The 15763-nt window shown below is 34.6% G+C and overlaps 1 protein-coding gene across 1 annotated transcript in view; it reads right to left on the bottom strand.

The window, feature by feature from the left end:
* Window positions 1-675: 675 nt before the first annotated feature.
* Window positions 676-15763, bottom strand: part of LOC149578096 (beta-adaptin-like protein C) — a 115820-nt gene continuing 100732 nt past the window's right edge. Inside the window, exons 6-15 of the mRNA XM_089827497.1 lie at window positions 13439-13618; window positions 13185-13277; window positions 6354-6565; window positions 6182-6245; window positions 5834-6013; window positions 3224-3316; window positions 2745-3136; window positions 2420-2609; window positions 2033-2236; window positions 676-1336 (exon numbers count right to left, since the gene is read on the bottom strand). Coding sequence (XP_089683623.1) covers window positions 1034-1336; window positions 2033-2236; window positions 2420-2609; window positions 2745-3136; window positions 3224-3316; window positions 5834-6013; window positions 6182-6245; window positions 6354-6565; window positions 13185-13277; window positions 13439-13618 — 1911 coding nt within the window. The 3' untranslated portion in view covers window positions 676-1033. The remainder of the gene's footprint in view (window positions 1337-2032; window positions 2237-2419; window positions 2610-2744; window positions 3137-3223; window positions 3317-5833; window positions 6014-6181; window positions 6246-6353; window positions 6566-13184; window positions 13278-13438; window positions 13619-15763) is intronic.

A 15763-nucleotide genomic window follows, 5' to 3' on the forward strand; every position in this document is an offset into this window, starting at 1 on the left:
TTTGTGGTTTTTATTATGTTGTATCTAGCTGCAAGGTTGGACATCTCTTTTGGGGGTTTCTCCTCCCTTGACTGCATCATTTTAAAAATTGTTAATAGTAATTTGTGAAGTTGCAATCAATTTCTTGGATGCAATTCATTACTATGACATAAACAAATCATAAATAAACCTAACTATTAACTTTCCCATTATTTCAACCTAGGGTTTTCACTCTTACATCCCGACAATGGATCACAATGTGTAATTTGAAAAGTTGATGGCATAGCTACATTTGCAAATCGTTAAAAATTAATAATTAACTTTTCCATTTTGCACTAGCTTTGTACACCTGAAAAAAGTGAACTGCAATTTAGCATTGCATGCATGTAAACTTCAAAGGATGGAACATCCTTTTCCCTTACAATTTTAATAGGGTGGCAAAAATTGAAAAAAAAAACACATCATGTTTCAAGTGTGATTAAATAAGAACAAGTAATGACATAATTCCAACACAAAAATATCTTTATTTACATATTAGTTGCATAAGATTTCAAGCTTAATCATATTTTTCTCTTTGCACTCGTCAAAAAACATTTTTTACCAATGGTTTGCAACATAAATGCTTACAAAAAACTAGTAATGAGTCTTGTACAGACGGTCAGAGATGCGCACACAAACCACTCAATAATAATAACATTTCCAAGAGACAATGTAAATCATTTCATTTTTAAAATGTTTGGAACCTGCCCAAGGTTCTCAATACATCAGCAAGAAACCAGGGAGAAAAATGGGTGAGATAATTTCTTCGTGCGTGCTCAAAAGGAAAAATTGTAATTACTTTACACAAATTATGATACAAAAATGATAATAGCATGGTGCAAAATCCACTTAAATAAAATAAATTTAGTCTCAATCAGCCAAATGTTGTAAAACCAAAGCCACAGATTTCTCGTCTACCTAGATAGCTCAATATCAATTGTCCATTTATAATCACTTTTGTGACTGCGCAAGTAAAAGCCACCAGCTCACTACTTCCATATGTGACCATATTATACTACTTCAAAATAGCTTCAATAGCTTCAAAGAAAAGGGAAGCCATTTCTGGATTTGGAGTCTTGATTGCACATTTTACACCTGGCTGTCCAATATGGGCAGTAATTTCAATTAGTATTGGAATATTGCGTGGAAGTTTTGCAGAAAGGTAGAGAGCCTCCTGATTGGTATCCCTCAGTGGACGCTTCGCTATGAAAAACACATTTGATGCAGCAAGTTTGTCGACTGTAACATCTATATTGCTTATAATACTGTTGGATAAGTCCTTGACAATCTCATGTGAATCAGGAAGAGATTTCCATGTCTGCATGAAACAAAAAATCTCATAAATCACAATGAACAACATGCTATAATCATTGATTAACCATTGTTTATGATGCTAACATCAACAGTGATTAAGATATCATGTACATTATACTAGAAACAGCACCAAGTTGTGTCAATTTGAGCATTATTTCCTATGTCAGATGCCCTAGAACAAATTGAAACATTAAGAGCAGTCAATATCACCAATCACACATATCCATCTGCAGAAAACATGAGATTATATATATCTTTGATATTATCATTATTGCAACATGGAAATCATACCCAAACCTTGCATAAAATACAAAAAAACCCAAATGATTCAAAAAAACGAAAACATGATCCCTTCATCAATTAAAAACGTACAAATGGGCCAACTTACTGCTACACTACATCATAAATTGAACGGAACAGCCTACTCCTATATTATAATATTATGAGACTGATACTATTTCAGCATATATTATGTTTTTTTATCAAGATTCAATATCCTATAATCAGTTCAATATAGATTCTTGAGTATAATTTACCACAATGCTATAAGCATTGTCACTGAACATATTCATATATTATGTGTATAACTAAATGATCACAAATAGGAACCCCAAAAACAAAATTGCTGTCGAATACAAATCATGTCAACATAACATTGATAAAAAACGGTGAATATCAATGCAACAGCAACAATTGTTACCTCCAAAAATGCTGCACGGTCTATCCTGCCATCCTCAGTGAAGAGCACTTGCAATGGAATATTATCATTAAAATACAACACAGGCTGTTGATTGTTTTTTATTGCCACCTGCAAGAGTGTGCTTGGTGGACCAAGAGAAATGTTTTGAGACAACACCATTGGCAAAAGTGTGGTTGCTGAGCTGCCAGGCTGCACCGGAGGCACCTACTTGACCAGGAATAAAGTGCAGAAGATAATTATCCACTCGTTATTTTAAATTTATATTCATGCATTAAAACAAAGCTATCCATAAAAAGAATAACTGCTTGTAATAAGCATCCACTAAATTAGTTGTAGCTTTAATACATAGAACTAAGGAAGCAATAACCCTGGATTCATTTGCCACACCTGGAGGGGACCCACAGAAGCAAGACCAAACATATTCTTATTAAATTGTATCATGAACCCATCCAATGGTACTGGAGTATTGTTTTCAAACTTCAAATTATAAAATATTTGGCCATCTCGTCGTACAACCCGCCCACTAATCTCAAGGCCTTGACCTGCTGATGCTGGAAGCAAAATTGGTAATGGAGGCCTGTATCAATCAGTATAAACCAGATAATTACATTAATTTCATTGTCTTATAACACTAAAGAAAAACGTTCCAATAAGAAAGCAGTAGAACATTTTCCCAGCTTTCGAAGTGCAAGCTGCTGATTCCATTACTCACCCAGAAGCTGCTTCTGGCTGATCTACAGGGACAAGTGCGTTGTCCAAACCTAATAGATCACCAAGAAGATCTGGAACAGGAGTTGCAGGGGGTACTGATTTTGCTGGAACCTGAGGAACATTACTTGATGCTGATGCAGAGGATGGATTGAACTCTGTGGCAGGAGCTGATGGTTCTGAAGGGCCTGAATCAAGCCCATTGGGGAACTCTTCATCATCTTCTGGGCGCTGAACAACTGGTTTAACACGGCTTACAAATGCATCAGGAGGCTTGTGATATACAGAAGCAAGTGTGGCAATATTAGCAAGAAGCTCATCCAGAAGTGATTGATCAAGTTGATTAGAGTCATCACTGATAACAGGTTTCTCAGCCAAGACAACATCTTTTGCTGCCTGTGATTCAAAAATAAAACTGAAATAAGAACTTTTCAACTTTAATAAAGAATATTATTTTCAAGAAATTGCAGCAACTTCAATTACCTCTGGATCAGTTGACAAAAGTCGCCAATAAATATAAGCACGATCACGCAGATCTGGATTGTCTGTTTCCTGAGTAGCATTATTAAGTACAACCTGACACAATATACCAAAGATAAAATCAGTCAATCATAAGGTATTGATAACAGCTTTCTTCTCGAAATCTGTTATGGGAAAATGATTAGAAATTTTTGAAGCAAAACTTCTCGGATTATGAACCATTCAAGAAAATCACTTTGTAATACTACCAAGGTTTCAAAAATCTTACCATGCTTTCAAACGTATTATCATTGTTATTAAAAAGTCAAATGCATAATTAGTCTTTGTAACATGTTCTATGATAATTTGTAATGCCTACCAGAACGCATAGACCTACATTCTGCTATCATTTTCATAGAAAAAAGTTTTTTTTTTAATGTATATGCTCTGAAATCACTAGGAACATCGAATATGATATTTTTTAAACCACACTCGAGCAAGAAGAGTCAATGATCAATTGAATATTTGACTGCACCATTTTTGTTGTAAATTACTCATACTGGTAATATTAAAGTGTTTCTAAAAACCTAAAACCATTTCATGATCCTTAAAAGGAGAAAAGCTATAATTAAATCTCCATAGCACAGAGGTTGTCCCAGCAACAAAGGCTAGATTGAGAACCCATATTCAGATGAATAATTTACAATGGGATAAAAACTTGCTTTCTACATGCTGGATTATTAACAGATCACATGATTACGGCTCTCTTCCAACATTTAGAAAGATATTGCTCAAAATATGTTCTGGCTAGTCCTTCACTGACGGAACAAATCGTAATGGCTATATTACATCATCATAGTCAAAAGCTCTAGAAAATATGGCAGGACAAATTTTACTTAAAGATCCTCTAATGATTCATATGCGTACAGCATGCATGATGCAAATATGAAAGCCTTAATGGCTTTCAAATTGAGAGTTTGGCGGTGATACCTGATGTAAACCTAGGGATACTAGATAGAGCTTGTGTTTGGTAAAAAAGAACACATGGAAGCTCATTCAAGACACTAGTACATCTCTGCAACATTCTCAAGCCTAACTGAACACACAGACTTACATGTCATTTCTCGGTACTGACTCAACACCACTGAAATGCATAACTATGAAATATATCAAATGCATAAGGAGACCCAAATCTTTGCATCACAGTGCACTTTACATCAACTAGTGTAATAGCATAAAGTATCTGCAATCAAAGTCTGCATAGTCTACATCCAACAAAATATACTACAGCTGTTAAGCGTCACTACAGATCAGTAGAAAAGAAAAACATGCAAGAGAACTCACTGATAAGGAGACCTGATTGAAATCGTAAAATAAAGGGTAAAATTTCAGTCTTTTATGTATACATTTAGTCTTTGACTCTTTGGACATTAACATAATCTGGAAATGGATCTGGTCTATCATCAAGGTTAAGTGTTTTGAGTTCAGTGACTGTTTTGGAGTTTGCTGCAGATGATTTCGACCTCGTATATGGTTCAAACTTCATAACAATATTTTGGTGGCACCCCAAGTTGAATATTTTTAAATATTTTGGTCCCTACCAAAAAGTAGCACAATTTTAAAAAAACAGAACGTTGTTTTAAATATACAAGCAAAAGTTATGCATTTTGGAAGTTGATGTACAGAATGAGCAATCAAGAGGTGGTTTCATTTCTGACATGAGGTGTTTTTGAAACTACCAGTTCCATTAGGGGCAGTTTTATACAGCTGATTGGTTTTAAAATTGTTGGTCTGATGTAAGGTATGGGTCCTTCCAGATTTCACATGCAAAAAGACAAAGCAACAGGCAAAGATATAGAGTTTGGGTTTCCAACCCCAGCCCAAAGCATGCATTAGATGCACGTTATTTACCAAGAAGACATTAGAGATGTCTATGGGCCATTCTTCATAGCCATTAATGCTGAAGTTGACCATTGTAGGAGTTTGGACCAGCGAGTTGAGGGTGCACAAAGCTTGTTGGAAAAGTGCAATAAGATAAGCACTTCCCATTGAATCTCAGAGGAAGTTTGCAAGGTTTAGATTGTTGATTAGCATTCTTGCTGGACCTCATGAATGGAGCAACCTTCTACAATTGCATGCTCACATTGGATCAAAAGCTAGTTTTCTCTTTGCTGGAATTTTCTCCCACTTCAGATTTTTCCAGGGTCAATTCTAGAATACAAGTATTCAGGAAGCATAAAGACATGTTTTTTAATTCTACTCAATTGGTAGGAAGAAGCATTCAGTTGACTCCTAACAAGAAAAATATGACATCATTAGCAAGAAGGTTTGCAGCAGTATGTGCCATGTTTTGTTGATGTGAAGAGTAGCACAGTGTGTAAATGACCTAGCAAAAGCTATTAAAGAGGTGGAAAAATCCAAATTTGAATAATTGTGTTGTCTAGCTGGCCATACAAGTTAAAACAACACTAAGGAGTGGTCTGTGATGTTCTATTCAATGAAATATCCATGCTAGTTTACACATCATAGTACGCAAAGGTTTTTCATTATTGGTCAGAGAAAGTAGTTAAACAAATAACCAGATAATATGAAAGGACAAATAGTCTGAAGTGTTTCGGGATCATCAATAAAGACCTGAATCATTTGTTGAGGCCCTTCAGTAGGCTTCTTAAGGAACAATTTGACAGTTGCAGTGAGTAACTGCAATTGCACTTGAGCCGGTTCTTCAGGAAAGGTCTCCAGAAAGCTCTCTAGCAGTTCATCAGCATTGTCAATTCTTTCTGCATATTCACCAATTATCCAAATCATAGATGCCTGAACCAAAAGAAAATTACGTTTAAATTAGCATCCAGCATTTGTGATGTAGTAAAGCATCCATGACAAAGGACGAAATACAACAACACAACCAGTAATATTTTCTTTATATTGTGTAACTTGAAGTCCCATCTTCAAAACTACGATATGCTAATTGATATTAAGGACCTTTGCTTCTGGTTCATCAAGAGTATCCAAGCTCTCGCAAAGTGTTGCAATGATTGATTCATAACTGTCCATTGAATAAGAAGCAGATCAGAACACAAGACCGCGATATCCATACAAATTAGGACGTAAATGGAAGAAAGCATTAAAATAAAAGGCATTTATCTTTACTCACGTATTAGGATAACGCCTAAAAATATCCTTGATCACTATGATGGCTTCCTGCACAACATAGTTAACTTTGATCTTTATCAATTCAAGCAATACACTTATGCAGCGTTCTGCAGCCCTTTCCAATTTGATGGCACATCGTCCAATTGCACGTACAGCTTTTCTAACAAAATCAACATCTACTTCAGTTGCATATTCTTTGAACTCCAGTAATACCTGAACAAATTAAAAAAAATTTTAGCTGATTGCATCCTGTGTTACCATAGATTTCTTGTTTCAATTTTTTTTTCATTTTTTTTAAACTGCAAAAAGACAAACAAAAAAAAACTCTATGCAGGGACATATTCTAGATCATATATCACATGTACCATGCAAATAGGATTATAAGACGATCAGCAAGAGGCACAAATTATTAAAATATTAGTCTTTAGTTTATTAGGTAGTTTCTATTTTCGTCTTTAATTCACCATTGTTTCTTTTAGAAACATCATCTTTGTAAATCTATATAAGGAGCTTTTATTTCCTCTATTTAATACAACTACAGCAACAAGCAAATATTTTACCAATTACTTTGTAACACGGTATCAGAGCAGGTCAATGGGATTTCATAAAATTTGGCAAATATTTTAAGAAAAAATCGAGCCTCTTTTGATCTAGAATTTTTTCCAGAAATCTTCTTTTTGATTTTTAGAAATAAAAATCGCTACAGATATTTTATGAAAAAAAATTGGTTCTTCAAGGATTTTTGTCTAGGTTGCCAGTTCGGGTTCGGTTCCAAGTTCGAGAACCGGTTCGCAAGTTCGACAAAATTTTGGAAAGGGGTTTGCGTTCATTTGGGTTCGTTCATACAAAAACATGTAAAAAAAATTAAATTAAATATATATATACAATTTTATGAAGATGAGTAAAAAATAGAATGTAGCATAGTAGCATAAAAACATTTAAACAACAAAAAATTTAAAACACCAACCACACTAAGAACCTAAACACACCCTAGAATTCATTGGTTTTATAAAGTTTTAAAGATATCCATGTTTTATTTTGCCATCTAGTTCCCTTCGCCTCTCCTTCGTCTTCACTGATCCCTACCTTGCTGCATCCAGTCCCATATATCATACAGTGATTGGAAACGATATATGTAAAATTATACCTTTACCACAATAGCATTTACACAACTAAGTGACAAGAAAATCCAAACAGTCATGCGAATTGGACTAATAGCATCATCAAAAGAATGATATATCATGTAAATTACAAACAAAAACAAAAAAACAATTCTTAAGATTCAAAGCAGCGTTAGGAACAAGTATAAAATTTTCTATCACAGTGATCCTTGTTCCATAAGCTATAATAAAAATCAAATCTGCACTTGCTGCATTTAATATAATATTGAAGTAAGCTATGTAATATTAAGTATAAAACAGATGGCAGAATGTGAAGAAACCTAAGGGTGTTAAGCAATAATTGAGAGTCTTGATATACAAACCTCATAAGTAAACCTTCATCACAATAATAATAGAATCTCATAAAAATGATTCAGCTTAGCTGCGGGTTCGAACTGGGTTCGAAAATTTCAAGGTGGTTCGCCCGGGTTCGAACCAGATCAAACCAAGAGTGCAATAATCGCACCCTGGTCAAACCAAGTTCGAACCAAACCTGAACTTAGAACTGGTTCGAACTCTCCTAGGTCCAGAGTGGGGGGGGAGGTACCCATGCAACATAGATTTTTGCTGGAAATCACAAGCCTTGTTAAGGATTTTGATCACGCGATTTCTTGGTAACAGAAAAAGTCTTCGATTTTTTGGGGTTGCATGACTTGCATATTTATTGCATGTGCTGGTTTACTATGCGATTTCTCGTGTTTTCCCACCCTTAAAAAATTCTGATGGGTTTCCATAATTTTTTCCCTTAAAAAAATTATCTGTTGGGTTTTCATAATTTTTTCCATCAAAAAAAAATTCCGATTCTATAAGTCGTAAAGTTGTTTGGGATTCTTTCATGAGTTTATAATTTTTCCTTAAAAAAATATATGTTGGGTTTTGCCATTTTTCCTAACAAACAAAGCACTTTGTATTGCCTGATTTTGATTGATTTTTCACCTCAAAAATCGTATTCAGTTGTTTCGATTTTCAACTAAAACATCATGGCTTTTTATAGTTTGTTTTGGGGCATCATGCTCATCTGCAAAGTTTGGAGGGTTTGCCAATTCTTCCTCAAAATTGTGCTAGCTATTCTCAATGTTTGTCTGTGTCTTTAGGGAAGAACAGCTTCATTATCCGACATCAAGTTGGATGTTTTTGTGATGATTTCTAGTAAGACATTTTGCTGATTTTGGAAGGGTTAGTGGCAGACTCATCTCAGTGGTAGACAGTGGCAAACTCTTGAGAAGAAGGGAGTACCCTTCTCTGTTATTTTTTGGACAGATTTTGGCTTCATGGTCATTAACATTTTGCAAATCCAGGGAGGGTCTTAACAGTATTTAAATATTATAAAAGTTTCTTAATTGGTCGTCTTAGTTAGTCTTTAGTTTATTAGATAATTTCTATTTCCGTCATGAACTAGTCTTTAGTTTATTAGGTAGTTTCTATTTCCGTCTTTAGTTCATGATTGTTTCAATTAGAAACATCATCTTTGTAAATCTATATAAGGAGCTTTATCTCCTCTATAATACAACTACAGCAACAAGAAAATATTTTACCAATTTGTAACACAAATAGATATCACTTTTTAGGCGGAATGTTCTTTCTTCCTTTGACAGTCATAATTTACCAAGTGAGAAATATCAAATGAAAATATTTCTCAGAATATTTCAACTGATTCTATCTCTAAGGCAAGGCATACTCCAGGGAATCATCCAACTGCCGAGTAATGTTGGATTATTTACTAGACCACTACAGAATCAGGCTCTTAATTTCTCATATGTATTTGGTGAATTTGATGTTTGGAAACAGAAAGATACTAACATTGCCATCATTTAAAATGTAGTTTTGATTTCCCAATAGCACTTTTTGTTCTTCCAAAATGGTGTAGTTTGACTGGCAATTCAGCAATTCAATGCTCATGACAGGATGAATGCAAAAAGAATAATAATTGACATGTAAAATAGAAAGAGGTTACAAGCACACCTGAGGCATTAAATAAAGGTTGCCTATAGGATTTAGAAAAAAACAGGCTTACTTTTAGGTTATTTGGTAGACTTTAACAGCCTAAAAATCCTTCATAACATTTTCTTGCACAAAGCTATATATTCTTACTCAGGTCTATGATATGCTCTCTCTGAGTGCTTCCCAAACATACCAGATAGGATTAGAACAATTGCATAGAGTTGAGATCCTTAACAGAAACTCCTTTTAAAATGAGTCATTCTATGTTTTGCAAACTTTGCAACTTTGCACCATAATAATAGACTCGGCTTCTTGTATCCTTACAGAGTTCTGGTGGCAGGAATTCTGATTCCCGAGGCATATATAAGTTTTCTCTGACACACACCATCTGGCTTGATATTTCTCCTAGTGTAATCCATAAATTCCAATGTGAATACTACCATTGCTTCTGTGTTCTAGTAAAAATGCTCAAGTTTTAATATTAGCATCCAATATTCCCATGTAAAATCCCTTCTGGATTTACCCTTGAATTTTCCCACAAAGATGGTTAATAGTTCTATTAGTTGTTTAGTATAATATATCTGGATCTGATATATTAGACGTCTATTTGCCGCTCACAATGACCTTTCCAATCTGGGTTTGTATTCTTTTGTCGACTGCTGTAAATGGTTGCATTTGTGTTGACATTGATTGATCTCCTTTCCTATCAACATCCTTTCCTAGATAACTTCTGCTCATTAGGTCTGCAGTAGTTTGATGATAATATATGATCACAAGGACTGAAACAATCAGCTTATATGTCTGCTCACGTCTGCCTCAAATAGGAATTATATTCCATAAAACTGCCCCCAATGACTTTCAAATGATTTCGTATTCATACCACAATGCACCTCTCCATGGTTGTAGGTTTTCCAATTGAATTTTCTTTCAAACTATGATCAGAGTTCTGTAGTCTCTTTTCTGATTTGCCCTCCACATAAAATATTATTCCTTTTTTCTATAATGGGAATAGCATACCAAGTCCGTTTTCCGTTTTACCCCTTAAGACTCACATTTTCCTTCATATAAATAGCATAGATTTGCTTTTCATTGAATTGATTGGCTTATTTATTCATGTTAGTTGTTGAGGGACATAAACATGTTCCATTCTGTTCTATTGAGTGCTAAATGATAGTTATTAATTCTTTCCTTGTCGACTTAATATTTTGTTTTAGTTTGTCATTGTGCATGGCTTTTTCTTCACTAGAGTAATATTGTACTATTTTGTTTATAATGGTTATTTAAGTCGTTTAGTTGGTTCAGTTAAAAAAATTCGATAATGTGAGCTGGTTAGTTTAGTAACTTTTTATTCTGTCTTTGATGCCCAATTGTTCCTGCTATAGAAAGATCTTCTAACAGTCTATAGAAGGAGCATTCCTTTCATTTGTTTATAAAAACAAGTAATTATCATTTTGTGGTATCAGACTGGAGGTAGTTCTTTGGCACCTTTTTAATTAAATTCATTGATTCATTACCTAGAATTCGTTAGTTTTTTTATGAAAAATCTAAGTCTTTAATATATTCCTTTGTGCTAAGTTTTTTTAATCATACTTCTCTAAAAAAAATTGAGGGTTTCTGTTCATGGACAATTCCTCAAAAATTTTAGGTAATATCTAGATGAATTTGTGGGTCATCTTTTATGCTTTCTGAGGCTTTTAGCATTTGTTTTCCCGCATAACAAAGTTTTTCAACAACTTTTTTACAAAAAAGAGTGAGGTGTCAACATTGGATTGAGGGTTTGACAGTTTTCCCACAAATTTGCGGTGCTGGTTTGCAGCAACATTTTTTATGGTTTTTGAAGAAAATATTGGATTTTTAAACAACATTTTTTTTTCCCCTTCTGATAAGCCAATCTTGGTTTCCATGTCTCTAGATAACATAAGGGATGGCTTAGCAATTCAACATCAAGTTGAAAGGCAATCAAAGGTAAAATGGCAAGGAAAACAATATCTGGAAGCAGAGGATGCTCACTATTTTTGAGTACCAATGCCTCGATCAACTTTTTCTTGGTAATATTATTCATCCCATAGCTACAGGTAAAGATCAAGACAAGTTTAAATGTCTATCACTAATGAAATGGTTCTGGAAGTGCCATTAGGCAAAACTGCTACAAAGATTTGGAGTCAGCTACAGGATCTGCATGAGAATCTGAGACAATAGATTAAATTAGAGCTTTCTTCCTTAAGAATATGTTCTTGATTATGATGAATGTCAAAATGTCTTTGCAGGACTATTTTATGAAGAACAAAGAAATTTGTGATCAACTGAATGCCATTGATCCCAAGATAGAAAAAGAGAATGGTGGTTAGCACATTGAAAAGCTTACATTATTTCCATTTATGTTTACTTGAAGTTTGATGACCTATGCAATAAGCTCTTGAAGCAAGCCAATTGGAAACTGTAGTTTGGTAGCAGCGACGACATAACAAATGTGGAATAGGCAATCATTGCCAAGGAAAAAGGTAAAGGCAAGTCCACTGAGCAGAATGGACAAAGCACACATGATGATGCTTCAAAGAAACTAAAATCTGTGTCGTGTCATTCTTGTGGTAAACTTGGTCAAGCAAAGAAGTTCTGTATAAAGCGGTTAGCTAATCAAAAGTCCAACAAGGGAAGGTTTCAGCATGAGGCTCAAGTTGCAGAACATTTAGAAAAGAAAACAACCTTCAATGCATTGGTGGCCAAAATACCAAAACATTCAGCATGATAGGGTAATATTTAGCTTGGGGACATTCTATTCTGTAACAGTTTGTTTAGTAACTTTATACTCTGTCTTCAGTTCTCAATTGTTTCTGTTACGGAGGGATCTTCTTGTAATTGTCTATATGAGGAGTATTTCACTCCATTGTTCATAAAAGAAACAATAAAAAAAATTATCATTTCACTTATCTTGTGTATGAGTTCTCTGTGATAAGAACATTTGAGGTCATCCTTGGAAAAATTATGAGCATGACTTTCTATGTTCAATAGCAAGCTTATTATAAATATTTCGTTGTTAAAGCTTTTTGTATTTTGAGAGATTCTGCAAGAAATGACTGCCATGCAGTGAGAGGATCCTTGTCTTCAATTTAATAGAAATACAAAAAACCCACAATAACCGACTCTTTCAGTTTTAGGGCAGTTATGTCTATTCTTCATCTCAGATAAAGAAATGGCGCATATTAGGTCATGTATCTAAAAAGGCTCACATCATCTGTCCACACCAAATAGATTGTCTTCGCAAGCTTTCCTCAAACATATTGAAAATGCCATGCCACTCAACATGTAAAATTGCCTATGAATTTTACTCTGTCCATTTGTACATGATTGAAAATTTCTTTGGGTTCTTCAAACTCTACATAGCTCTTTTGGCAAGGCTGCATGTAAAAATCATAGGCTTATATACTGCCCTCTGAAATTTTCTAATAGTGTATCCAGTAGTTATTCATTGAAGCTTTAAGCCCACTGAAACTGTAATGACAGATTGCATATTAGAAAATTATAATGCTTTCAGGGAAAGTTGTATATGATATATTACTTGAAAGCTGTTTGACAAAAGACAGGCCAAAAAAATCATGTATATTTGTACAAGCTCTCACACAATAATATTGATTTTCTCCTAAAAATGAAGAAGGTAATTTCTCTGCATCGATATATGATTTATTGTAATTGGGATTATTGATCACATTGCGATAAGAAAATGACTACTTCACCTGGTCAATATTACGATCAGATGCAAGCTTTATCATAATTTCTAGCTTTTCCATCTTCACATAAATTGGATCATTGTACTTGCAGAAAAACACCTGCAGACAAAACCCAGTTGCTCAATTTGAATCAAAAAAATTCTGAAGTCACGAAGTCCAAACTACACTTCATTTTAATGATGTATGAGCAAGAATTAAGAAATGACAATAAAATAATAGCACATCTAGTAATGGGTAACTGAAATTAGCGAGCCTGTCACCTTAATCTCATGTGCAAGAATAGTTGGTCGGCGCTGCACAATAAGGTTTATGTTCCGCAATGCAACGTACTGTATCTCAGGCTCTGCTGACAAGAGAGTAACTAAAGGAGGAGCCATTTTCTTACACAGGTTTCTAACCACATCAGTGCTAGTGATGAGCTCCATTTGCTGCAGAATAACCTGCAAGGGACCAAATATATATTAGTCATACATGCTACAATATCAAGCTATGCTCCATCAAAACAGCAGAATATTTAATTGTAAATACAAGATTGGTATTTGTAATCATAGAACCAAAAGATAACAAGGATTTCACTTATAATATGCAAGATTAGTAAAGATCCCAGCTCATCAAAGTTAATGCAGCACACTTTCATTTAAAAAAATGCAACCTTTAGCAGCCATCGAACACAGAACCAGGGCATATGCGTTTTCACCCTCCTTCACATGGTTAAAAGTCCGAACTATTACTTTAAAAAAACATTCCAAGTATTTAAGAAGGCACTATACTTGCACATAAATTCTTTAAACGCTTCCTCGTATCCTTTAGAGCCAACGTTGCAAATGACACCGCCCAGCCAAGATTACAATATACAATCAGCCTGTAGAAAAACATTACTAAAATTATCTTCACCTCCATGACAACTAGAGAATACTGTTTTCAACTTAAACACATTCACACGATGACGTGCTCTGACATGGCAAGGAGGTGGACAAGTAATTATATGACATGCAGCTGAAGTAGACACACAACCAGCTTAAGCAGCTCAAGCACTACAAGCAGACAACCAGACAGCTCAAACTAATTCTCTATTACTTAAGAGTAATCCTCTGGATTTTTTACGACCTTGCTCATCAACCTTTAGCATCAATGACAACATATTTAACTATTTAATTACTTTTTTATATATCTATTATTTTCTTTAGTAAACTGGATAGTTATTCACTTTTTATTTACTGAACTTATTTATTTCATAATTATTTTATTCATTATCAGTAAATGAATAGCCATACTAATATTTTGTGGAGTTAGTTTGTCGGCTCTTTGATAGTTTTTGTTAACATGCTCATGCCATTATACTCCACCCCTTGTTGTTGCCACTCTAGTTGCACCTCTCAGCATAGTTATAAAATATAAAGTCATACTTGAACGAATGATAAATGGAAGATATGGTTTAAAATTAATAATTGTTTGGAATAATGAAAATAATGTGCTATAGTAGTATTAAGGGAAAATTGCACAAAAGTTCCAAAACCTCAAGTGGCATTAAAGTATAGTTTAAGCGCTAAACTGAGGAAAACATCAACTCTTTTCAATCTTCATAAAAAATCTCATCTAAAACACTACAGAAAACATTGTTGTATTCAAATTAACTCATTAATTATGCAAACACAACTCATTAATTATGCAATGCAACTGAAGACGATTTCTGAGACATGTCTACCTGTGAAAGGCACAGAAATCTATTGATGCACCAAACTGGAAAGAGAACCTTACACAAATTTGCATTGCCGCGCTGTCCTAACTCTCCTAGAAACAATTTACAAGAGGCAAGAGAGGATCTCCAAGATTACTATCAAGTGGTATTCCCCAAATCAGCTGATAGATGATAGTTTATAAATACTTACAATGTCATGTTGAGGAGGACAGTCTACTGGCATCCTATCCAGGTTGTCCAGCGGGAAATTTGCTGCTAAAGGATCATGCCTAGGAGATTCACAAGTTCAGATTCGTCAGAATCAGTCCCTTCAGGTGGACCTAATGGAAGCCTAACACCCAAGTCTTAAACCTTTAAAGGCTGATCATTAGGACGTGTGATCAGAGAAGAGAGCTGAAAGGGCGCACCTTCATCATCAAAAACCTCTCTCCTAATGTGAGATGATCAGTCTCCACATCAATCAACTGCTAGGCTTTGTGATTGTCATTGTATCTTGTAAGCATCAACTTCTGTCTTTTGGAATCCAATTTGGTTCTCTTTGTATCTAGAATCTAAGTATGTCATCAAAACCAAAAACCTTCAAAAGGCTTATTTTTGGATTCAACCTAGACCATGCGTCCTCTCAGGTCTTCTTGATAGCTTGTGTGAGAGACTAATTTAAAAGATACACTACCTCTACCCAAAACTTATTAGGAACATTTCTATGCTCCATAGACTGGGCCATCTCTCGAATTGTATGACTCATCTATTCAACAACATTCTGTTGAGAGGTATAGGGCATGGTAAGTTAGCACTTGATACCATGTTTAGCAAAGAAGTTGGTGAATTTGTTCGAACAAAACTCCCCCCACTATAGAGTTACAATCTGACATCCTAACTCTTTTTC

Source organism: Cupressus sempervirens, chromosome 1 (genome assembly GCF_028749045.1).
Source record: "Cupressus sempervirens isolate cs-2001-9-10 chromosome 1, ASM2874904v1, whole genome shotgun sequence".
Lineage (NCBI taxonomy): Eukaryota > Viridiplantae > Streptophyta > Pinopsida > Cupressales > Cupressaceae > Cupressus > Cupressus sempervirens.